The sequence below is a fragment of the Neopelma chrysocephalum genome, unplaced genomic scaffold (genome assembly GCF_003984885.1).
Source record: "Neopelma chrysocephalum unplaced genomic scaffold, ASM398488v2 Primary Assembly neopelma1_84, whole genome shotgun sequence".
NCBI lineage: Eukaryota > Metazoa > Chordata > Aves > Passeriformes > Pipridae > Neopelma > Neopelma chrysocephalum.
In genome coordinates, this window is record NW_020897746.1 from 9,642,142 (window position 1) to 9,666,979 (window position 24,838).

The window sequence follows — 24,838 nt, forward strand, 5'->3', positions numbered from 1 at the left end:
GGTGGGTTTCCGGTGCCGCGGCTGCAGCGAGGCCGGGCCGGGCCGTGAGGGCGGGGGGGCCCCGCGGAGCCGCCGCCGGTGAGGGCCTGGAGGGACCCCGGGGGGGCGGCGGGGATGGGCCGGGGGGGGGACGCGAACTGGGCGGGGAGGGCGCGGAGAGCGCGGCCGCGGCCTTGGGGCGGGGCGGGAGCGGCCCCGGGGGCTGCGCGGGGGCAGCGGCGGCTTCGCGGCCCCGCGGCCGAGGGGCCCCCCCCGGGGCTGTGGGGAGGCGCGGGGCCGGTCGTGTCCCCCTTTTCTGCGTCCCCTCGCCTCGGGGGGAGCCTTGTCGGGGCTTTACTGGAGGCCCCGGGTCTTGGGCTGGGCTGGGCAGCCGCGCCGGTGGGGTTTTGGAGGGGGGGTCGGGAAAGCTTTGGGAATAAGCAGGGAAAAAAAAAATGCCTCGTAGAAACACTGAAGGTTTCATCCTGTCCGTGATACTCTGTTTTCTGTGCCGGGGTTGCCCGGCTCGTGTGCTGCTCGCAGGGTGTGATTTGCAGGCGGTCACCGGGTGTCCCCGGGGCTGTTTAATTAGCGCTGACCTTCAGTGCGAGCCTGCGAGACAAAAGGAGCCACTGGAGAAGTTTTCGGCTCTTTCTCAGCCCCTGTGAAGGCCACGCTTTTAGTGTTTATGCAACACAAAATACACGTGTGTATGTGCTTGAGCAGGGATTAGATGTGACAGGAATGAAACCTGTCCGAAGCCTTGGCAATTCTGTGTTAACTCCGTAATCTCCAGCAGCAGAATTCGCAGGGCCACGGTGTTGTGTTGCCTTATGTGCCCTGAGTTTCTCTGCTGCTGCCTCAGCAGGATAAAACCCGTGATGTGCCTTCGGTGACTTGTCATTTCTCAAAGATGTTTTGACTGAATCCCTTTTTTTCCCCCTTTCAAAAGCTGATCCCGGGATCAACATATCTTACTGCATATTAATAAGCTGCTGCCACGGTCCCTGTACCAGGTAACTTTCTTTGTATTTCATCAAAAATGCCCTGAGAAGTTCTTTCCTGTTTCTTTAGATCTCACAGTGTTAATTTCCTTATTAAAAAAATATGAAATGCCTGTATGTATATATATGTATATTTACACATATATGTATGTTTTTATATATATATATGTAAATATATGTTTAAAAATGGTTCTATAACCTTGTGGTTGGTTGGTCTGGGCTAGACACTAAGTGCCCATCAAAGCTGCTCTATCACTCCCCTCCTCATTTGGACAAGGGAAGGAAAATATAAGGAAAGGCTCATGGATTGAGATAACTCACCAGTTGCCATCACAGGCAAAACAGACTCGACTTGGGGAAGTTGGTGATAAATTAAACCAATCAAATTGGAGTAGGATAATGAGAAATAAAGCCAAATCTTACTAACACCTTCCTGCCCTCCTTCCTTCTTCCCAGCCTTAACTTTACTCCTAATTTTCTCTGCCTCTTCTCTCCCTTGGATGAGGGTTGCAGTCAGTTCACACGTCATCTCTGCTGCTCCATCCTCCTCAGGGGAGGATTCCTCACACCTTCCCCTGCTCCAGCGTGGGGTCCCTCTCATGGACCTCTCCAGCAGGAGTCCTTCCCACGGGCTGCAGCTCTCCATGAACTGCTCTAGCGTGGTTTCCCTCCCATGGTCACAGGTCCTGCTGGCAAACCAACTCCAACATGGGCTTCCCATGGGGTCACAGCATCCTGGGCTTCATCCTGGGACTTCTCCACGGGCTGTGGGTGGATCTCTGTCCCCCATGGACCCCTGGGGGCTGCAGGTGGATCTCTGCTCCCCCATGGACCTCCACAGGCTGCAAGTGGATCTCTGTACCCTGGACTTTCACAGTCTGCAGGTGGATCTCTGTCCCCTGTGGACCTCCATGGGCTTCAGGGGAATCCCTTCTCCAGCTTCTGGAGCACCTCCTGCACTGACCTTGGGGTTTGCAGGGCTGTTTCTCTCACATATTCCCACTCCTTTCTCCAGCTGAAGTATCCATTTCTCCCTGTCTCCCTAAATACATTATCTCAGGCTCTACCGCTGTCACTGGTGGGCTCAGCCTTGGCCAGTGGCAGTTTCATTTTGGAGATATCAGGAATTGGCTCCATGGGACATGGGGGAAACATCCAGCAGCTTCTCACAGAAGTCCCCCAGTAGCCCCCCCACTACCAAACCCAATACAAACCTGAAAGGGGGGGAAGAAACTGCCTACAAACATTTTTGGAAGTGTCTCAGCTGCCTCCATAAAGTCTTTTAAAAACCTGGCACCATCACAGATGTGTTCAAAGCTGTACTCTTCATTATTTATAGTTGAAAAAGTATTTTTGGGTTTGCAGTGTATCCATGAAATAAGTTATGAAGGAGGGACCAGTTTAAACCGGAGAGGGGGTTTTTAGGAGTGATGCTTCTAATTCCATAACTTCCGTTAGCAGGCTCTGCCTTGGCATTTGGAGAACTGGCTCTGGCTTCAACCTTAACATGTTTCACTTCCGAATACTTGCCATTCTGGCCTCTCAGATTTCCAGCTTCCACCCACCTCTCTCCTGGCCACCATCCCCCTGACCCCACACAGACCTCTCTGTTGGGATCCTCCAGCCCTACAAGATACTCAGTTTAAGCAGCAGAAACTTCAGGTGGAATCTTCCCTTGGAGTGCTCACAGGGCTTGTTGTTGGGTTGTTGAACCTTTTTCAGCTCAACCAAATGCTTTTCCTGCTGTGGCTGTAGAGCCCCCAGATTTTTTGATTTCTTTCCAGGTGCTAAATAAGTTCCCAGCCTTTTCTTTCACAGTTTAGCTTAGTTACTGCTCTGGCAGGTAAAGGTGGTTTTATGCTGTGATATCAGCAAGATAACGCAGCATAACTTTCTTTTAGGCAGCAGCATCTTTGTTTCCACTGGTTATTTAACCTTCTCTTTCTCTTCCATTCAGCAATGGCAGCTTCCAGCAGCAGCAGCAGCGAGGAGGAGCGTAGCCTTCGGGAATGTGAACTTTACATCCAAAAACACAACATCCAGCAGCTTCTGAAGGATTGCATTGTACAGTTATGCACAGTCAGACCTGAAAGACCCATGGGATTCATCAGAGAGTACTTTGAAAGATTGGAGAAGGTAAAAAATACAGGATGGGAGGGAAGGAGAATGGAACAACCTGAATTTAAATTTATCCTCGTGATTTTAGGGGCTGAGCTGCAGATTTGACCAGTGTCTGTGTGCTGGCTGTTTGAAATTGGAAATGGTGCTTTTGGAAAAGAAATCTTGTTTTCCAGTAGTTTGTACACCTCTGTCATACCAAAGCATGTAGGACAGAGCATAATCTGACAAGGAGACTTATCCAGCTGGGATGCAGATGTAATGCCAGTCCAGTGCTTACTCATAGGAGCTGATTGTCAGCCTGCACGAGGGTGTTTGTGGCTGGATGACTGTGGAGTTTGACCTTGGATGGACACTGCTGATGTCATTTGGCTTCTTACATTGGGACAACTGGTTTCCAATAATTGGGGTAGAGCACAGAAGTGGTGCCAGTGGTATTATCCAGGCCTAGTGAAGTCAAATGGGAGTATTTGCATTCCAGATCTCTGGAAGAGCAAGCCTGTTCCTGCCTTCTCTAGGGAGTTCAGTGTTCTGCTTTGTTGTTCCTCATGCATTTGTCCTGAGATCTCTTTGGTGGTTTTGTTGTTGTTGTTGTTTTAAGCATTCTGGGATATTGGGAATGGGAACCATTCACAGCTGAAACGGTGATTTCCCATTCTTTTGAGCTGTTAATTTTGTATATTGATATCCAGGCAGATAGGAAAAGAAGCTGCAATGGAAATGGGAAGTTTAAAGTCTTGTGCAGAGGAAAGGTTGGATGCAATGACTGTACTCAGAATATGGGATTTGTAAATAATGCAGCTGTGACCTTGTACAGCAGTGTTTGCAAGTGCTGCTTTCAGTACTTGCTGTACATGGGAGTTATACCTTTTTCATATTTTTTTTTTTATTTCTAGGTCATTGCTAATTGTAGATGTGAATAAAAGACATTAACACTAGAGAGCATAAATATATGTAGTGGAAATTGTGTTTTAATGGAAGTTTTCAAGGTAAATACTAGAAAATGACCAAAAGGTGCAAACTAACCTGCTATAACCACAATTTATTCGAGGAATGTTTTGCTTATGAAGTGAACAAAAGCTCTCACTTTCTCTTTTTGTGTGTGTGTAGTTGCAGCAGTTAATCATTAGGTTCCTAAAAATCCATTGCCTCCTTTCTCATCTTGGATTCTCGGGTTTGGAAGTACTGACAGGTTAATAATTTGTAGCACATCACCACAGGTATTGATATACAAAGTTTTAAAAAGTAAACTGCATTACTGTACTTAGAATGAATTGTAAACCAATTCATACAGGGGGATATAAAGTGTAGTGGATTTATGATCAACATGCAATATTTAAGATTGAAGGAAATTTAATTTTTCTTTTAGCAAGACAAGTCCAGCTCTGAATTTAATGACATATATGCTGGAATTGAGTAAGTTGATGATTTTATTCTAGTGCAAACTGGCTGTCTGTGTACTCCATCAGGCTACAAGGAAGCTGAAAATTAAACTGGTTAAGTCATGTTTTTTCCCCTGAAATCGCTCTTACAATTTTGGTCAGGGTCTGTTATCATGGGCTGTACAACCCACCAGTGCAGCTGGAGCTACAAGTGAAAGTGGAGCATTTTTCTTCTTGAATTTAAAAATTGCTGCAGCTTTCTGTGGGTGATTTCCCCACCCCAGCCTGATGTGCTGGTGTGAGTTTACCCAGGTAAAAATGTACCTTCCCAGCTGTCAAGTAACGGAACTGAACATCCTGTGCTGGCTCCAAACTCCCCGACATCCGTGTCTGGAAAGCACAAATGCTCAGTGCTCTCATTAACCAACTCCAACCCAGTAATTAGCTCTGCTAGAGCAAAAATGATTGAAACTGAATCTGCCTCACCTTCCAGAAGTCATGTCTGTCACATCTTTATTAAAGCAGAGCAACTTTTCAATGTGCTTTCCAAATCTGTTCAGCTGTTTGACTGTATCTCCACCTCAGTTTCATCCAGTCTGTTTTTTCAAGATTGACTTTTGAGGGAACACCATTGAAAGCTGAAGTGAGGCTGCTATTTTCCCTCTGTTCTCCTGACAAGTCATCTCTCCCACTGCACACAAACAGAGCTGATTCACTGGCATGTTATTAAAATACGTCGCAGACATTGAAACACACTTTAGAATTTCTGTTCAGAAACATTAAAATTGCTGCCTCCAAGGTTGTTACAGCTACTACAGGAATTCAAATATCCTCTTCTGGGTTATGAGAGCTGTTAGGTGAATCCAGTTACCACACATTGATTGTATAAATGGTTTTATTTTATCTGGTTTGGTGGACTAAGGCCTCTTTTTTTTTTTTGCTGTGCCAATGTCTGGTAATACCAATACATGCTAAAAGCTCTAATAGCTCCCCAGTGCAGGGCTTGGCTGTGTAATGTAGCTTGAGCTATGGAAATTTAATGTAGAGATCAATAGTACAGCCTGGCAGATGAATCCTGGATATTGGACATGATTGTCCTCTGAAATAAGTGCATATGTGCAGTACAGTTATGTGTATATTAGGCTTTAGAGAAAGCTGGAATTAGGAAATATGATTGACATGGAGTCACTGTACCTGTTCCCCACCACCTGCTGTGTCTCCACAGATACCAATCTGAGCATCTTCCCATTTTCCTAAGTGTTTCTTTTGCAAAACATGATAATTAAGAAGGATGTACTGTGCAGTTGTGAATTAAGGGCAGACCTTTTTTTTCCAAATGCTTTTTTAGCTTCTGAATGTTTGAAGTTTTTTTAAATATGTGGAGAGCTGATATAAATTAAATACTGATTAGCCAGAAGAAGTTGAGACTGTGTGTGGTGTAATGACAACTTGCAGGTTATACAGTGTAAAGTGTAATTCTGAAGTTGTGAAGCTCTTCTTCAATAGCTGATAGGCTTCAATATGAGTATGTGAAGTGTCACTTTCTTGTAATATTTTAAATAAACTTAATGCATATTTGTTACTTGTCAGGAAAAATAAAATTTTCATTTAGTGATCACTGACACTAAAACTTTGAACTGCTTCATCAACTGAAAGGCCAGGATCTAAACTTGGATGTCATAAATAGACCAACTTTATTACTAAATCTTAAGTCCTGGGAATGGTTATACTGGTCAGTGCAGAGCAAACTGAGTGCCTTTGTCCACTGTGTGTTTAATTTGAGGAGCTTCTAAACCTGAACAAACACATTTTTCTCATAAACACTGGCTGAATTCGAAGGGAACTGAGAGTAACAACTGCCACTCTTTCACCAGGTCCTATTGCCATTTTTCTCTGATCTGGTGGTGTGATAAATGTGGTTTAGTATCAGAAATTATAGGAGGCATATTTTCAAAAGACGAAAACAATGAGATTTTAGGATGTCACTCCATGGCACTGAGTAGTCTTGCAATGTATAATGTGAATATCTGGAGATTTACAGTTTAGTTGATGTGGTGGTGTTTGGACTTGATGATCTTGGAGATCTTTTTCACCATATTTTCTGATTCTATTCTGTGACTTGTCTTATTCAGGGAAAACCTTCCTCTTGGTCAGTGTTTAAATAGGTTACTTAGAATAGCAGGTATATTCTAAATCAATACATTCTTACCCACCTGTAGCTTGTTTCTGTGTCCATGCCCTACCTTAATATACTAAAAGGAAGTATGTTAATGTTAAATTTTGTATCAGGCAGAAGTTACCAGTTGTATTTTTTCTGTCAGTGCAGTTTTGCCCCTGAGTGGGGCATTGCCCTGGTGAGCCTCTTGAGCAGTGTTTGGATACACAGCTCCCTGTCTAAATGCTGCTGAAGTGCTTCAATCTCCCATCACAATAGTTAATATTTCTTGTGATACTGGGAAAAACACAGCAGCTGGTGTTCACTTTTTAAATAAGTGTCATTTTTCTGTGTATGTGAACAAACATGTTTCTGTGGTTGATGGTGTTTTCCACTCTGGAGAGGCAGTTTAAACCAAACACGTATTACTGCTCAGGCTATTTTTAATTTCGTCTCTGTCGAGACTTGTTCCTCTAAAACCAGAGGATAGAAACAAGTTCTAAAATACCTTTTTGCTCCCACCGTGGTGAAATGTGGCACCATTTTATCAATGGGCAGAGAGCAGGAAGTGAAACGTGAGTCGCTGGAGCAGCACTTGCTCCTTGGCTCCGGGAGAGGTGGAATGTAAATCCGGGAATGGTTTCCTGATGGCCCTTCCCTCAGAGTGGTGTTGTTATCCATGGCCTCCCTGCACCTCCGGAGCCAGGCAGCTCTGCCCAGCTGGGATCAAGGACGCTGGGACAAACCCAGCTTTTACAAGGGCTGGAGCTCTTGGAGAACAGAAGACTCCTTGTTCTTTTACAGAATGTCCCAAAACTCTTGTTTCCTAATGCTGGGAGTGTCATCTGAGCTGTTATGGTGCAAATGCTCTGACTGCAGGGTTGGCTGATTTTGTTTTTAATCTGATTTTAGTTGATTAAGGTGAATCTTCTGAAGAATCAAATTTCTGTGTGTCAAGTTAGACTTTGTTTTATTGTAAGTACCCTGGTCTTCTACAGTATCACTACAACATGACAGGTAACTGAGGGAAGTAAGGAAAACATATAATGTTGTGCAAAGTTGACAGATCTGTGGCTTCCATAAAAAAAAAAATCCCAGTCTGGCCTTCAGCATCCTTCCTCCAGCTCTTCTGTAAGTGCTGTTCATGTTTCTAAAATAAACATTGGTTAATGAGTATCAAGTTGGTCCATGACTCGACCTGTTTCAAAAGCTTCTCGTGTAACATGGATTTCTGAGGAATTGCTCCTCTGTCTTTCAAATCTCAAAAGGCTTCAACACCTCTCAGCTGAGGGAGGAACTGTGGGGTTTGCAGCTGGGGAGGTGCCTCCAGCATTTGGGGAGTGTCTTCATCAGAAAGATGATGCCAATGTCTTGGCAGAAAGTAGAATCGACTTGTTTACACTGACAGTTTAATAAATTAAGTATGACTTACTGAAAGAAACACCATTGTGACATGACTGTTATGAATGAGAGGCATATCCACCATCTATTTTGAAAGGCCTTTGATCTTGGATGCTGCAGTCTCCTGTTTGCCTTAATGTGGGAATAATAGTACACAGGAAGCTCCCTCGGGTTGGCAGGAGAAACTGGAACATGATATATGACTGCCTTTTTTTTTTTCCTTTTTTTTTTTTCTTTGCTGGATTAAGTGACACAAACATGTCTCCCTTCCTGTTTAGGAGGAAACAAAACAGTTGTTGAATCAGCTGAAGTCTGGTTCTCGCTCAGACTCCCGGGAGGATGAAATCTCTCCTCCTCCTCCTCTGAACCCTGTGGTGAAGTATCGATCACGACGTGGGGCCATCAGTGCAGAAGTCTACACAGAAGAGGATGCTGCATCTTATGTTAGAAAGGTGTCTAAAAGGCTTTTAGAATTGCTTTTTTTAGAATTACATCTGCAGGCCAAGGGTTTATCTGAACCCACCTTCTACCCAGAGTATTAAATAAATAAGTAAATAAAAAGCAGACCTCTGTGGATGGAATAAATTGTCTACAGTTAAAACATTTATGCATTGCTTAGACCTGTTGCCTTTGAAGTGATATATAATTAGATGTACATATATATATTATATATATAAACAAAGTGTTTCAACAGCTGCACTGACATAAATTTGGCCTAATGGCAGAGCAGACTTGCTGCTGTTCACAGGAAAACACTGGTTGAACAGATACTTGTCCTTTTTCAAAAAAACTTATAAACTGAGCATGAGATGATGCTTTTACAGATGCATAACATAATAGAAGATTCTGTTTACATGGTGTTCAAACTGGCTGTAAGCATTGACTGTGTTTGGGTTTATATCTATAGTGCTTGGAAGAAACTGGAAGTACTCAACCAGTGTTTTGTAGCAGTTGAAATAATTTATTTACCTTGTGAAATGCACAAATTTGTCATGAAAAAATGAATCAGTTGCTTTTTTCTGATGATGTCCTAGGTTATTCCAAAAGATTATAAGACTATGGCTGCTTTGGCAAAAGCTATTGAGAAGAATGTGCTGTTCACCCATCTCGACGATAACGAAAGAAGGTAGGAGGGAATCTTTGGAGTGTTAAAAATGTTTCTGGAAGGGCAGATTTCAGAATGGATGTGTCACAGTGTCCAAAACTGCCCAGACAATGGTCAGTGTAACCATACAGAGGCTACAGGAGCAGTTTTGGTGGGTGGGGGGGTACAGGTGGAGGATGTGAATGTGTGGAGTTGTCCAGGCTTTTGTCTAATTTTGGATTCCTCTTCTTCAGTGACATCTTTGATGCCATGTTCCCTGTCACTTACATCGCAGGAGAGACTGTCATACAGCAAGGTAAGTCACAGGGTTTGCACTGGTGAATGATTTAAGGATGGGGAGCAGACTCTGGCCTGGTGCTCTTGTTAGTTTTTGGGGTTTTTTGGAATACAAAACCATCATCTGGCTGCAGTGACCCTTTCTTGTATTCCCTGAAGCACAGCTCGTACTGAAGTGAGTAGAGCAAGGATAGGAGGATGTGGTTTCATTGCATATATTATCTGTTGGGAATATCATTTGATGACTCTGTAGAACATGTTATGTCAGTTTATGGATCCAGTACTCCTGGAATTGCTGCTGATCTCCCAGATACCAGTAGATGTCCCCTTTCACAGGGCTGAGAGGAGTGTGAAAGCAGCAAAATGTGAAATTTCACCCTGCAAGCTGTGCAAAAATGTGTCAACTTTATTGGAGTCTAAACATCACAGTTGTCACAGATGACAGTTCTGTGAAATGTGAATGTTTGCATAGATTTACTCCTTTTAGTGTGTATTCAATTTTTTTTCTTCTTTAGGTGATGAAGGTGATAACTTCTACGTTGTTGATCAAGGAGAAATGGATGTAAGCATTATTGGTAGTTTATTAATGATATGTTCATTCTTAGCAGAAGAATACTCTGATATTTGCAGGCCTTTTCTACAGGTACTGCCTTTAGCAGCTTCTCTCATACTCGTAGAAGCTTATTTTGCTCCTTAATGGCTCAGTCTGGCTGCACAGACTGTGAGTTGGGTTGGGTTGGAAAATGAATGATTTGGATACCGACACAATAGAAATGTTTTACAAGTGCAGGGTGGAGTCTGGCTGAGGTGTGGGACAGGCTTTTTATTTTCCAGTTCAGCTAATTTGTAGCTCTCTGATAGAGACCTTGTTGGGATTTTATTTCCTATGAAAGAGTCTCAGGAGTTCCCATGTGTAGAGTCTGTGCACGTGATGTAAGAGAAACAATGAAAGTAAAAATGGTGCTGGGAGTGCTGATAAAGCCCTGGAATGGTCAAGTGTACAGATGTGGGAATTTCCCTGTGCTATAAATAGAGGGCAGGAGGGACTTGGGGTGTCTCTGACCACAGGATGCTCTGCCTTTCAGGTTTATGTGAACAGTGAGTGGGCCACCAGTGTTGGTGAGGGTGGGAGCTTTGGAGAACTTGCCCTCATTTATGGAACCCCTCGTGCTGCAACCGTCAAAGCCAAGACGAACGTGAAGTTGTGGGGCATCGACAGAGACAGCTACAGGAGGATCCTGATGGCAAGTACCCTTCAGAACCTGGAATTATGCTTTTTGGGTTGACTTATGCTGGTCATCTGACCTTCTGCCTGTGCCTGTCCTTTGCTGGAATTATTTATTCCAAATCCTGCTATCTCTTTTGTAATCAGAAAGCTGATTACTCAACATGCATCCCTCAGGCACAGGGCAAGGGAGAATCTTGCATTAGTGAGCAAAACAATACCAGTGCAGTATTAAGTGAGAATGTAACAAGGCTGCAGTAAATGCTGGGTACTTTATGAATGTTGCTCAACTGAAACATTACTGAAATAACTTAATTTCAAAACACTTAATCTTGTGGGTTTGGGGGTCTGTGAAACAGGATGCAGTATGTCTGCTTAAATTTATTTTTGTCCTGAGTTTTATTTGAAGTAGAAAGAAAACTTACTTTGTGTGCTTGGTTTTTTTCTTTTTTTTTGTAGGGAAATACTTTGAGGAAGAGAAATATGTATGAGAAATTCCTTAGTAAAGTATCTATATTGGGTAAGTGAGAAGATTTTTGTCTAAAGTGGAATAAATTGTAATGAAGCTGTTACCCAACATTATGATGATTACAGGCTGTTGTGATTATTCATTACAAGTGGCTGCAAACCCTGTACTGCTTTTCTGCATCAATCCAAGATGACTCTTAATTCAGATCTTGATATCTGATGCACAAATGTAGCCAGAAATACCTTGACCTCTGTATAAATACAGAGCAAAAAGTGTAATTTGTGCCTTGAGAAGACACTCTGTTAATGAGCTGTTAACTCTGTAGAATCTCTGGACAAGTGGGAGCGTCTCACTGTAGCTGATGCTTTGGAACCGGTACAGTTTGAGGATGGGCAGAAGATTGTGGTCCAGGGAGAGCCAGGAGATGAGTTCTTCATTATCTTGGAGGTAAGTGAGGTCAAAATTAAAAGCTCAGAACTTGATTTTTTTCTTTTCTTTTTTTTTTAATTCTGTCCCTAAACAAACACTTGGAGAAGAACAAAACACAAGAATGTCCTTACAGAGGATCCCTAAAGAAATATCTTCTTGCTGGACATGCAAAAGCTTATATTTAGCTTTGCTATTTTTACAAATGGCACTTCCAGGAAAAAAGCAACAAGTTTCTGGCTGAAACCAATTTTAATTTTTCAGCATAGTAGAGACCTGTTCTAGATAGTCATTAATATCTTGCTAGAGGTTTCATTGTCTTGTCTGTTTTTTTGGGGTTTTTTTTTGCTAGTCATACTATAATACTCTTACTGTTATGAGGAAAACCAGGAAGAAATTGGTGCTGTGGACATGTAAACACCCAAGACATTTTATACTTAGAGAGGAGGAAGGAGCAGCTGCTTTTATAGAGCAGTTGGGTGAACTGTGCAAGGACTATGAAGCGGTTTTTTAACTGAGGCATTGGAACAGTCATTTCTGCAAAGCAGCTGATTCTGGTTGGAATTCAGTGTTTTGAGTTGATTGGAATGAAACAGTTTATTGAAGTTAATGTTGGGGTTTATTGGAATGAAACAATTCCAGCTGTTTGATTGCTGTGGTTGGTTTGTTGCAGGGCACAGCTGCAGTGCTACAGCGTCGGTCAGAAAATGAAGAGTTTGTGGAAGTGGGCAGGCTGGGACCTTCTGATTACTTTGGTGAGTTCCATAGGGACAACTGTGGTTACATCATTTTACCTGTGCTGTGGGGATGGTAGAGATGAGATGGATTTGCTTAATTACCTCTTTGGACTCTTGTTATTTCTCCCAGTGTCAGGTGAGTACCAGAGTCACTTGGCATTCAGGTGTGCACACATATCACAGGATGTGATTGTTCCAGAGTACTTTTCTGTAGCAGAGGCCTGGTGGTGATTTGGTCTGACCTCCCTGCCATGAGCAGAGCTAAATTTGCAATTGCATCATTCTCCTCAGGGCTGTGTCCAGTTGAGTCTGTTGTGTCTCCAGGGATGGAGATCCCACAACCTCTCTGGGCAATTTCTTTTGCTGTTTAACCAGTTGTGTTGTGAAGAGTTTTTTTCTCTTTATGCCTGACAAGAATTTCCTGTTCTGCAGCTTGTTGCTTTCTCTCTGCCTTTCACTGTGCAGGGAGCAGTGTGGGTTTGTCTTTGTAGTCACTCATTATGTAGCAGAAGACAGCAATAAGATAATCAGATTCCCTCCTTAGCCTTCTCTCCTCCAGGTCAGAAAACAACCTGGGCAGAACCTACTATTTAATGGTTAAATACTGCCCTGTCCCCCCCTCTCTCAAAACCCCTAACTTTTTTCCTCATGTTTAAGGTAGTTCCTCTCTCCTTAGTATTCTTTCCCCTTGCTAAAACCTTTTGGTTATCCAGGTTTTCAGCTCTTTAGATGATAAAATCAGCAAATTGTCTGTTGCAAGGCCTGAAGTGGGATGGACTCAAGTGCACTGGCTCTGCCCAAAGCTCTGCTTAGCTCAGGATCTAGGACTAGACTTCATTCTGTGTATGTCATTTCAGTATTTTCTGATATTTCCCACGATGTTCTCTTGAGTTTCCCACTCCTAAACTAAATAATATCCCAGCCATGGTGTTCAGGTGCTGCAGAGCTGTCCCCTCAGGGGTTTAACTCTCCCTTAGAACCTCCTTATCCTTTTGCAAGCCTGTTTTTTGGAGGCCAATGAGTTCAGGAGCTTTAATTGGGCACAGAGGAAAAGGTTTTTTTCTCATTTCTTTTGAACATCCTTTCTGATAACACAGGCAAACATATTATCCAGGAAGCACTGAGTTCTCTCCTCAGTCCTGAACATGAAGAGAACCAGCTCAACTGCTTAAATACAAACAATCCAACCCAAAAGTTGTTGCTGTGCTTTCTTCCACTCTGTTGCTGGGAATGTTGGGGGTTTTTATCACCAACAGAAACAGGGGCTTGTTGAAAGCTTCGTTTCCAAATATGTTGTTTAGCAGTTGAGACAAAGCTTTTGGCATATTTGTGCAAAACTTATGAAATGGGAATCCAGTGAGACTTCAAGTATCTCATCTTTCACAGCCCCACAGTGAAGTCCAATTCTTTATTTTGGCCACCTGTGGCTTAAAGGCTTCTGTCTTGTGCATTAGTGGGTTTTTTGTTAGTTTGTTTACTTCAATACCATGGTTGTGTTGTCCTAAGTTTCCTAGAAATACCAGAACCGAGCAGTAACATACTTTACCTGTTAGAAAAATAACTACTTGTTGACTGGGAAAATGACGTGGTAAATTGAAACATGACCTTTTCTCAGATAGAACCAGTGTTGAAATTTCTTTAGGCCTTCTTCAGAGAGACTTGAACGTGGACAGGGTTACTAATAACAAAATCATCACGTAGTTCTTTTAAACAGTTGCTTTTAACGTGACTACACAGACACTTCGGTGTCGAAGCGGGAATTACCTTCCCTGCAGTTTGCAGTTCAACAGGGGGGTTTCTTTGCCTGCTGGTTTGTAACACTGTCCACACTTTCTGCTGCCCCAGGTGAGATTGCTCTGCTGATGAACCGTCCTCGTGCTGCCACAGTCGTCGCTCGTGGCCCCTTGAAATGTGTGAAGCTGGACCGGCCCCGGTTCGAGCGTGTCCTGGGCCCCTGCTCGGACATTCTCAAGAGGAACATCCAGCAGTACAACAGTTTTGTATCACTGTCTGTCTGAAACCTTCCTCCCTGTCCAAGCCATGCTTCACGAATGCAGACTGCTTTATTTCCCTTGTGCAGAGCCACGTTGCCACTGGCATTTTGCAGCTTCCTGTCTGGTTTAAAAAAAAAAAAAAAAAAAAGAGAGAGAGAGAGAGAAAGAAAAAAAAAAAGATAAAAAAATTAACTGCTTATCATGGCACTGTCATTAATTTAGGGCATATTATTTCTGTGCTCTCTTGTCCCATTAAATTAATAGCAAAAGTTCTATGGAGACGTTTGCTTCTCTCTGTGCACCAGTGTCCAACTCAGGCCAGGGCAGCCTTGCTTCAGCGAGGGAGAGACCTCCTGGCACCACGCCATTGCCATAGAGTAAGGAGGTGATAGGAAAGGGAGGGGAAAAGAATCCTTGTAAAGGTGTTTCTCAAATTGTTGGACAGGTTTTAAGGCTGTGGTCATCACCTGCTGTATTTCTTTTCACATGAGAACTTGCCCTTGTAATTGAGCTTCTTGGGGCTTGGGGTTTTCTGGGTTTCTTTTTTTCTTTTTTTTTGTTTTTGTTTTTTGTTTTTCATTTTCTGGGTACTGTAATCCTGGGTTCAATCGTGAGGCATCAGCTGCTAAGAAAGCCACAGCTGGAATTTACCAGTATAATTGTACCTGTGTCCACTGGTTTAAGATTGCTTAGTTCTGTTTTTGTCAAGTGTAAATCAAAAGCTTTCAAGGTTTAATAGTTCTGGTGAACTACTGCAGTTGTTAATTCATTTGCTGACTTGCTGCACCTGATCTTTTTCTCCTGTTGTTCCTTCAGCCATAAATTTGCCATTTAAAACTCTTCCTGTTCCAAGTGGCAAGAACCAAATGTTACATTCAATGCCTGACTGGTCTCTAGTTCATAGATTGGTGTAAGAATGTGCAGCTGTCCAGCTGTTAGTAATGTTTTGAGTGCTTAGATTGGTGTAGAAGTCGAAAGCAAACATTTGATTTTCCCTGTGACTTGTTTTGTTAATCCTCAGTTGACTTTAAAAATAATCATCATCAGTTCAGGTGACCCTTTGTTACCAGGGAAAATAAATGCTGAGTATTTCTGGCCAGCATCAGTTGCAGGTGGCTGGTCTGTAGAGATCCATCATTCTTGGTAGAGAATGTGAGGCAGAAAACCAGAATGTTTTAACTTTCCTGCAACACTCCATTGTTTTAAGTTTTTAAACCTGTCAATTCATTTTTTTTTTTAAATGGTTTATTATAAACCTAGTTTGAATCCAAGAGGTGTTTGGATTTCTTTTCTTGCTTATGGAATTTCCACCACACGTGTTTCATACTCCCTTTTTTTTTTTCTTTCCCCAAGTTCAATCTGTTGCCGAGTCTTAAATGTATTTCAGTATTTCCCAGCTTTGTGTTCCATTACTCTGTGTGCACCAAGACTTCCCAAAAGTTTTTACTGGATTCCACGGTTCAATAACTGTAGGCGATTTTTAAGGTTTCCTTTAAACTGTAATTTATATAAAGTAGCATAGGTTTGTATTTGGGAGTGACAGCAAGCAGTTTGGCATTTGTTGTGCAACTACTCTAACGATGGAGCCCTCGTTTTATTTCCTTTCTGAGGTGATAGGGATTCAAATCCAACATTCTCCCATCAGGAAGAGTCTGCTCATTGATGCAGAATAATACTGAAGGTATCAAGCCTTTACAAAAGGTTTCAGAGCATTTCTGAACCTGAAATCCCAGGAAGGGGATTGAAATGCTTGTGGTTTTGAGTTCTCTATTCAGGAGATGTTGAGTAGAGGATTTCTGCCAGAGTCCTTAAGGAATAAGCAAAAGCTACCTTTTTTTTGGTTCTTTGTTTTCTTTGTTTTTGGTAAAAAATTTTTCTTTAGTTTTGACTCTCTGCAGTTTTTTTTTCTTCATATGTGTTCTTTGTGTTACATTAAAGCACCAAAAACTGTGTAAACCAGTTAGAGCTCCACAGAAAAAAAAAATGCACATTTTTTTTATATAAGGCTTTCTAATCAAGTTTCACTACTGCATCTTTTTAGCTTGCTGTTTACTCCCTTTTGTAGTTTTACCTACAAGATTTTAAGATAAATCAGCTAAGTCTGAGTTAAATATTAAACACAGTTATAGCTTTACCTTTGTGTGCAATTTCAATATGTTGGAAACCACAATTGGCATAGTTTTGCCTTAGCTAACATTCAGGGCTTTAGAAGTAATTTTTTGCTAGTCTATCTTCAGCAAACTGATGAAGTCTATTGCCCTAGGAAGCTATAGTCAACCAGAGGACCATTTTTGTATTGTTACCTGACTCTATAAGTCTGATTTACTGTATGTGCTAATATATTATATTATATTCCTTTTGTTATAGATTGTCCTAATGGCAGGTAAAGCAATAAAATGATTTAAATTCTTAAATGCAATCAGTCTCTTTTATTTTATTCCCATCCCTGCATTGTGTTTTCCTTTGGCTTTAGAGGATGTGTCATGAATGAGGCAGTAGAAACTAAGCAGCTTAATGGATTAGTTTGGTGTTAACTCCACAGGGTTGAGTCCAGGTCCTGAACCTTCCCCTCGGAGCCTGTGGAGAGCTTGGTCTCCATGTGCCAGCCTGGGAATTCCTCTGGAGCTCTGGCATGACTGATTTTTTGCAGTGAGAAGGCCCTTGTGTGTCTCGTTTGAGTGTCTCAGCTCTCGCTTGTGCTGCTTTGATCTCGTCCAGTTGGTAATTCCCAGCCCAGACACGATTATTGGAGCTCAGAAACTGCCCTAAATTGGCCACTCCCATCTCTGAAAACCCTTAATGAAGGTTTGGAGCACGTGGTGATTAATCATGGACGAGTTCTGGTGGGCAGCCAGTGGGAAGGGGAAGAGGGGGATTTTCAGCTGTGATGAAGGAGGGAAACATTTGAAGAGTGGTGACCTGAAGCAGCTCAGACTGGATGTGTTTTAAACATCCAGCTCCGAGGAAGATGGATCCTGACTGGATCACCAGAGTTTGAAGATACATTAAAAATTTTTACTGAAATTAAAAAATTTTAAATTAAAATAGATACATTAAAAATGTATCTATAATGTAAAAGAGAGTGAAAATGAGAAGAAAGCAACCTTGCAACCCTGTTAGTGTAGCAGCCATTCAAATATCCATGGGTTTGCTTCCTTCACCCTGCCCTCCCTTTCCCCATCCCCTTGACTGAAGAAAAAACAGGCTGAAACCAGGATTTTTATTACCTAAAAAACCCAGGCTGAAAGCAGAACTTCTATCACCTAAAGTGAAACTTGAAAACCTCCACTTCCAGCCTTATAACTATAACTATACAATATATAACTATAATGTTACTTTTAAGCTTGTCTTCTGTTGCCACATTTTTCCTGTTGGAGCAGCCAACAGTCACCATCCCCTGACAACAATCAGTTAATTTGGGGCTCGTCCTGTGTGGTGAGAGCACAAAAAGTCACCGGTAGAGGGAGATAAAACTTTGGGAATTCATTGTGCTGTTCTGAAAAAAACAACACACTGAACATGCTGAGAGGGAGTTAAATCCTCTTATTTTCATCTGTCCACAGGAGTGGAAAGGTCTGTAAGTCCCCAGTGTCAAGAATTCTGATTGAGGCTGTGGAAAAGCTGGAAACTGAAATACCTATGATAACCCTTCACACTTTTTTGGTCTCCAGTTTCTATTGCATCTCCTCAAAATGCATGGGGGTGCAGGGGGCAGGACACTGTTTCTATTTTCCAGGGAATTATGACAACTTAAATGATTTTAAAGTTATCATTTAAATGATTTAAAAGGAGATGACTTGAGATAGATCCCCCCCCCCCTTTGGCAGAATGTTTTCACCAGGAATGGGTGGGTTCCTGAATCGTAAATACAGTCGTGTGTCTCAGAGCAGTTTGATTTTTGGGGTTGTTTTTGGTTGGCTTGGGTTTTTTTTTTCCCTTGGGGTCAAAGGCAACACACACCTGCCTCTCTTTTGTAACCCAGACTGGCTCTTCCACTCACGAGACAGGTAAAAGAAGTGGTTTTACTGCTGTGTGAGGCAATGGGCTTTGGGTGACAGGCACAGATGGAGGTGGAGTGGGTTGATCACTGATGAAGAGACCAAGAGGCAGCACAGAGCTGATGGTAAGTGCAGGTGCTCCTTGGTCTGACCAAGCTGAGTCAATGTGTTATCTTGTCTCAGTGGCAGGCACTGCCTTTGTGAAGTAATATTGCTCTTTTCTCACACACAGTCTTGATTACAGAACAAATAAGAGGAAAATGCTCCTGGCATCTCTTTATTCAACCCCCATCCTCGGATCTATTTGTGTCCTTCACCGGGACCGGCATCCCTGTGCAAGCTGAGCAAACCAAGGCCGTGTGTTCCCCCACCCTCCCAAGGGCAGGACCAACTCCAGAACAGCAGATCACTGCTTTTCCACCACAGAGCTGGTGTTTGGGGTGCAAAGATCTGCTGCAGTCACACCAACACCCCGGCCAAGCACAGCAGCTCTGGTTGAGCACCAGCACAGGAGCCCAGTGCGATTCTTGAGGATCTTCTGAAGAGTTTCCCCTCCCAGTCTCTGCAAGTGTTTGCAGGTGGAAATCACCAGCTTTTAAACCCTGCCACTTGCCTTGCAGGGGTTTTCCCTACCTCTGAGCACGAGTTCAGGGCTGTTTAAGTGTCCAGCTTCGCTCTGTCTGACGCAGGAGCCTGGGGCTGAGTGGTGTCGTTGGCCACCACAGTGGCTTCTCCATAGGTGTCTATGCACTTCCTCACAGCTTCCAGGATGAGCTGCAGCCGCCTGTCCAAGGCCAGGAGATGGGGCTCGGTGAGGATGGGGGCCAGGGGGTCCTGCAGGAGGGATTCCCTCATCACGTCGCTGAGCCGATACTTGGGCTCGGCCAAGAGCTGGAGCCGCAGCAACGTCGTCCTCTTGATTCTGGAAAAAAAAGGAATTGGACACCTTAATGCAAACCTCTTGCAGCATCCCAGGAAAACCCAGCCCCCTGGCAGCAGGGGAAGGAGGGAGGGCAGAGGTGGGTGAGGAAACTTAAACATTTTTGGAACAATATCTTTCCCTTTTGGAAGGAAATGAAATTTTTTGCAGAAACCTCTGCTTCTTCCTTTGTTTTTCCAGAGTGTTTGTACTGCTCATTTCTGTCACCAGAGAGGAAAACATGACTGAAGTTCTCAGTAGTGAGTGTTTTTCCTCTGAGTCAGAGACAAATCAGCTCCTCACGTTCCTGCAGGGTGGTGCCATGTCCCCAGGGATGACATTTATGAGATGGGAGCAGAGGGGGAGGTAAATGAAGAGGCATGAATGAGAAAATATCTTCTGTCAAAACCCTGAAGAAACAGAGGAAGTATTTCCTGGAACTGATGTAACTGTCACTTTTCACCTCGAGGTACTGAGATTTAAATATGATTTCCCTTTGACAGAAAACGGGATGAAAAGCTACAATCTTGGAACACTTCTGGGCACGAAACTAAGTATTCTGAAATCATTTGTTTAATCCTCAGCAGAAGTGTGTTGACTTCAGCATCTCTAATACTGGAATTAATCAGCGGTTTTAATTATTGCCCTTTAAATTCTGGAAACAAAGTGGTCCATGTTTGTGGAACCATTTGGATTTAGCCAAGCCAGAATTTTCAGATGGAAAAAAGGTGTAGTCAGATCCATTTTGGGCAGCTCTAGAATTTGCCTCTGTGTGGCTGTTGTTTACCCAGGGCATTGATTGGGAATGTTGATCTGGCTCTCTGCAGCTGTAACAGGCCATGTGCTGTTTGGGAAAGGGTCGTGGCTGTGCCTGGATGGGCAGCCACTGGGCTGTACCACGTGCTTGGGAGAATCATGGAATTGTTAAGGTTGGAAAAGACCTTTAAGTTCATCACATCCAACCATCAACCCAGCCACCACCATGTTCACTATTAAACCACGTCCTCAGGTGCCACATCCACACGTTCTTTGAACGCTTCCAGGGATGGTGACTCCACCACTTCCCTGGGCAGCTGTTCCATTGCTTTAAAACCCTTTCCACGAAAATGTTTTCCTAATATCTAACCTAAATTGGGAGCAGCAGAGCGAGGTGCGTGCCTGTGGTCAGCGATGCCTCCTGCACGAGGCAGGGGGGACAGTGCCGTGACCAGCTGCCACGGGGGGAAGCATCATCCCCCTGCATCAATATTCCTGAAAAAAAATGATCAATTGATCAAGTGTGAAGGCTGGCAACGAGGCTTCAAATCCCAGCTGTGAGGTGCTGCTGCTGCCAGAGGAGGCTGTGCAGGGAGCAGATGTGAAGGAGCATCTGTGCGCTGTCCTCCGAGGCAGCGCGGCGGCCGAGGAGCTGCTGTGGGTAAACACCAGCTGTGTTTGCTCTGCTCCCAGCAGTGACAGGGCTTGGAGGTGGAGAACGGGGTAGCCTGACCCCGTGGGGAAAGGCTGATTTAATGCTGCAGCAGTTGCACAACAAACAGAGCACGGAGAGGAGCGTGAGTTGGAAATCCTGCCGCCGGCCCCGCTCGGCTCCCACGGGGCGGCTGTGACCCCGTGGCTGTGCTGAACTGCTGAAGATTTCACCCAGAGCCTTCCAGGGACCTCATTAGGTTAAGTAGGGGCTGTTTTCAAGCCTGTCTGAGCCTCGAGGAGAGTTTTGACCCTTTCAGGGAAAAGACCATCTCATGGCACAGCTGTATTTGTGCCATTCACTGTGCTGGGAGAGGAGACCTGCAGGCTCCAACGTGTGGGACAAGGGCTGGGGTGGGAGTTGTGAAAGGCAGCTAAAAATACCAGATAAATCTGCTGGAAGCCAGACTTGGAGAAGAACTCAGCTGGGAAGGAGATGGATGTGTTTAACAGGGAAGGGAGCAGCTGTTCAGCATCCCCATGGTTCCAGTGCTCCCTCTGTCTGCAGGGGCTGGAGGAGTTTGTTCCTCCTTACATGTACACAGCTTGGCTTTGGGTAGGAGCAAGGAGGTGACTCTGTGGGCTGTGTCCAGGTCAGGGCAGGCTGAAATTTGTGGCCTCTGTGTGCTTACTCAAGTAGCCCTCTTGACTTCCCTTCCAAGCGCTTTTGGATGCTCCCCCACTCCAAATGGATTGGTTCTTGTGGGAAAAGAGGTTTTTGCGTGTCTCCCTCAGGCAGCACGAGTTGTTTTTACGCTGTTCTTGGTCCTGGTTGGTTTATGACAAGGTGCAGCTTGCAGGTTCTCTTACCACTGCCTTTTACAAGGAGAATTAAATTAAGAGCCCGTTTCTGGGAGGTGGATCTGGGAGAATGATCTGACCTGTGGATGTTACAGTTTGCAGATCAAAATAAGAGGCAGAGTTAATTTTAAACTGCACAAAATAAGAGCTCAGAAGGAGGATTCACTGCAAGCCTGCAATTATAAATGAAAAGGCTCCTTGGAGCAAATAACAGTTCTTAAAATTAGATCCAGTAATAGGGGTGTGTGGGGATAGTGCAGTTATCACCTCAAGGGTGAGTTGGAGCAGGTACAGCAAGGAAAGAGGTTACACATCTCCTAAAAAGAAACCCCAGAGAAGAGCAGCTTTTTCTGTCTCTTAAATTTCACTTTCAGCTGGTGATTCATGTGAATTAATAAAGGGGGAAGACAGGGTTCGAATAGTTAAATTTATGAGCTTCCCCTTAACGCCGTGGGAAGAGGAAACTTGATTAACTGCATCAAAGTTCCACCAGGATTTCAGATGGAGATTTCTGCACTTTCTGATAGCACCTCATGTTGATGGGCTGGGAAATGCTAGGAGACCCTTCTGGAAGGGCTTGATCCAATGGGCAATGTCTCCTGGTTTATCAGTGAATGCTTTTCCACTTGTATTCCCATGCTTCAGCGTCCAGCCTGCCCCTTGGCTGGGATTAGCAGGGTCTTCCCTGTGCTGCTGGATGGAGCCAGGCCTGGGTGACTTCCAGCAGCTCCCATTACAGAGGGAACACCAAGATTCCTGGGGAGGAAGGCGAAGCTGGCACTTACATGCAACACTGGGACAGCGGAGCCAGGATGGAGGTTTCATCGTGGGAATGCCGCCCAAACCTGGGGATAAATCAAAGAGCAGAGAGTTCAGTGCCTGCCCAGCCCCTTCCCCCCTCCCCTCCCTCCTCCTGCAGCCTCACCCTCTGGCATTGTCCAGGTGCAAGAGGAATCCATCGTCCCCAAACTTGGTGAACATTTCGTAGTGGTGACGGTCCATGTTCCCTGGCAAAGGGCAGACAGAGGAACAGAGTTTCCCTTTGCCTGTGACCTGGTGGTTTTCTAAACTACCCTGTGTTTTCTTTCAGGTCTACATGGAATATTTGTTGCCATGCTGGAAGTGTTTAAGATGCTCAGAGCTGCTGCTTTCACCTTGCTGGGGAGTGGGCTGGGGTGAGTCTGGGGGGTGCCCTGTGCCCCCACATGGGCTGTGGGGAGACAGCAGCCTCTCCAAACTGCCTCTGGAGCAGAAGGGATGGCCTTGAGAAACTCCATGGCATGGGAGAGAGGGCAGGAAGACTGATGCTGAAGGCCTACATGGAAGGAATGTCCTTCCCCCTCTATCATACCTATCAGGAAGTCAAAGATGGCCATGTCCACGATGTTGAGCAGCCGGTTGCCGTTGCTGTAGGGGTAGATCTCCCTCACTGTGTTGCAGTAGAGAGGATTCACTTCCCACCTGCAGGAGATGGAGAAGGGGGAGACTCACACAGTTGCTGCTGCTGTGTCCCAAGAGCCCCCCAAAGCCTGGAGTTAAACCCCCCTCCTTGTGCTCGCAGGAGGCTGGAATTCAAACCCAGCCAAGGCCCAGGCTTTGAGAGTTACTTGATTAATTATGGGCACCCTGAACCTTCCTGTGCCTGCACCATATCTGTCTGTGTGTCTGTCTCCACGTGCTCCCTGCAGCGCAGATATTATGGGAAGCAGCATCATTTACCCACTTACTCCTCTTTTCCATCAAACGAGTAGGAGCGGATCCAGGGGTTGGGGATGGAGAGCCGTGGTGCCAAGTTGAGGGAGGGCAGGAAGGCGGAGAGGGACCCTTCCAGGAGGTGAGGGTTCCCACACACCGCGTACTCCGTCTTGCACATGTAGGGGCACTTGGCAAAGAAGCAGACGTTGCTGGCTGGGAGGGGAAGAGAAAACAGGGAGAGGAGCTGTGATCTCCAGGACGCTGTGAGGTGGCCTGGGCTGACCCCTATCACACTGTGAGACAGTGACTGTGTGTGCTGTGACACAACCACCTCCTGGATGGGAAACTGTCAAATCAGGGGTTTTGTCTGATGGACAGACCTGGTCCTGCACCAAGGGAAAGGTCAGGAAAAGAGGGCAGATGAATAGATCTGGTAGATGATTCCAGCTGCAGGCTGGGAGAGGGACACCTCTGCTGTAACCATGTCTTTGTGCACCTGTTCCACCCAGGAATTTCACTTCTACACCACAGTGTGAGTCCTGCGGCCCCTTCTGCCGGCAGGTCCTGCCCTTCCTCCCACCACGGACCAACAGAGGTTTGGTTTGGGTTGGAAGGGACCTTAAAGACCACCTGGATCATCACTTGCCTCACCCCAGCTCGCAGCAGCCGAACGCTGGCCCACCTGGTGAGACGAAGAACACGCTCTGCAGGATCTCGTTCTTGGTGACCTCCAGGATCTCCTTGGTGACGTTGATCCACCTCCCAACCGTGGGTGGCACCCTCCGGAAATCCAGGATCCTGCACAGAGGGCACAGTGCAAAGGGACATTGCTGCACAGGTTGGCACAATGGGATGGCAGATGCTGCCCTCACCCCTTCTGTCGGGGAACCAGGAGCCTTCAGACCACTGTACCCATGTGGGTGGTTTTTTCTCCCAGCTTCCTTCTAGCAAAAAGCCATTTTGCCCCTCTGGGCCAAAATGTGGCTGAGTTTGGATTTTGGTATTTTAACAGCTGCTGCCTGGAACAATCTGGATGTTCTCCAGGATTCCTCTCTCTTTCCCTACCAGGTCTTGCCTCGGTTTCTCCCATCCCCTTGCACACAAGTGGGGTCCTTCAGGGACCAGAACAGCCATTCTACAGTGCTGGTTTGACACAGAGAAAAGATGTTGATCCTGGTACAACGTGGCTGAGGAGGCACCCCCCCCTCTCAGAGGCACTCAAACCCGGCTGATTCCTCTAAAATGTTCTTAAAAACCTCAGGGCCTGGGGCAGGAAGGCATTCCTGGCAGGGAGTGGGAAGCTGCTGCTGATTGCTGAGTCAGTAACACGGGGTGAACCGGCTAATGCTCTGCTTTGCTCCTTGGGTAATGCCCTCTGCTCCTGGGAATCGGGGACAAAACAGGATTTAGCCTGTTACTTATTGAGCAACGTTTAAAGGGAAAAAAAATATTTGCTTTCATCCGGCATCTTTCAGCTCTAAAAACCACGAAGCACTTCAGAAAAGCAGCCTGGCCTCATTTTTGTAGCGGTGGAGCTGCAGAGGGAGCTGGTGGTAGCTGAGTCAAGCAGAGTCACTGTGGTGATGTAGGGGCAGAACTGGGAAGGGAATTCAGCTCCCTTCTTTCCCTTGCTTGGAGTTTGAGCTACAGGACTTAGCCTAGTCCTGCTTATCCTCTAGGAATTAGA

The 24,838-nt window shown here is 44.9% G+C and overlaps 2 protein-coding genes across 3 annotated transcripts in view; one reads left to right on the forward strand and one right to left on the reverse strand.

Annotated features, from left to right (window-relative positions):
* PRKAR1A (protein kinase cAMP-dependent type I regulatory subunit alpha) lies at positions 1 to 16,685 on the forward strand. The gene is made up of 12 exons (XM_027691772.1): positions 1 to 78; positions 932 to 995; positions 2,941 to 3,119; positions 8,318 to 8,491; positions 9,074 to 9,165; positions 9,378 to 9,439; positions 9,936 to 9,982; positions 10,506 to 10,664; positions 11,105 to 11,165; positions 11,440 to 11,561; positions 12,214 to 12,295; positions 14,123 to 16,685. The coding sequence occupies exons 3-12, from the start codon at positions 2,943 to 2,945 to the stop codon at positions 14,293 to 14,295; spliced, it is 1,149 nt and encodes a 382-aa protein (XP_027547573.1). The 5' UTR covers positions 1 to 78; positions 932 to 995; positions 2,941 to 2,942; the 3' UTR covers positions 14,296 to 16,685.
* Positions 14,283 to 24,838, reverse strand: part of FAM20A (FAM20A, golgi associated secretory pathway pseudokinase) — a 19,387-nt gene continuing 8,831 nt past the window's right edge. Inside the window, exons 6-12 of one of the 2 annotated variants that reach the window (XM_027691771.1) lie at positions 23,834 to 23,949; positions 23,184 to 23,364; positions 22,808 to 22,917; positions 22,382 to 22,463; positions 22,242 to 22,301; positions 18,903 to 19,191; positions 14,283 to 14,392 (exon numbers count right to left, since the gene is read on the reverse strand). In XM_027691771.1, coding sequence (XP_027547572.1) covers positions 18,927 to 19,191; positions 22,242 to 22,301; positions 22,382 to 22,463; positions 22,808 to 22,917; positions 23,184 to 23,364; positions 23,834 to 23,949 — 814 coding nt within the window. In that variant the 3' untranslated portion in view covers positions 14,283 to 14,392; positions 18,903 to 18,926. Of the gene's footprint in view, positions 14,393 to 18,519; positions 19,192 to 22,241; positions 22,302 to 22,381; positions 22,464 to 22,807; positions 22,918 to 23,183; positions 23,365 to 23,833; positions 23,950 to 24,838 lie in introns of those variants that run through there. The other variant, XM_027691770.1, reaches the window with a different exon arrangement.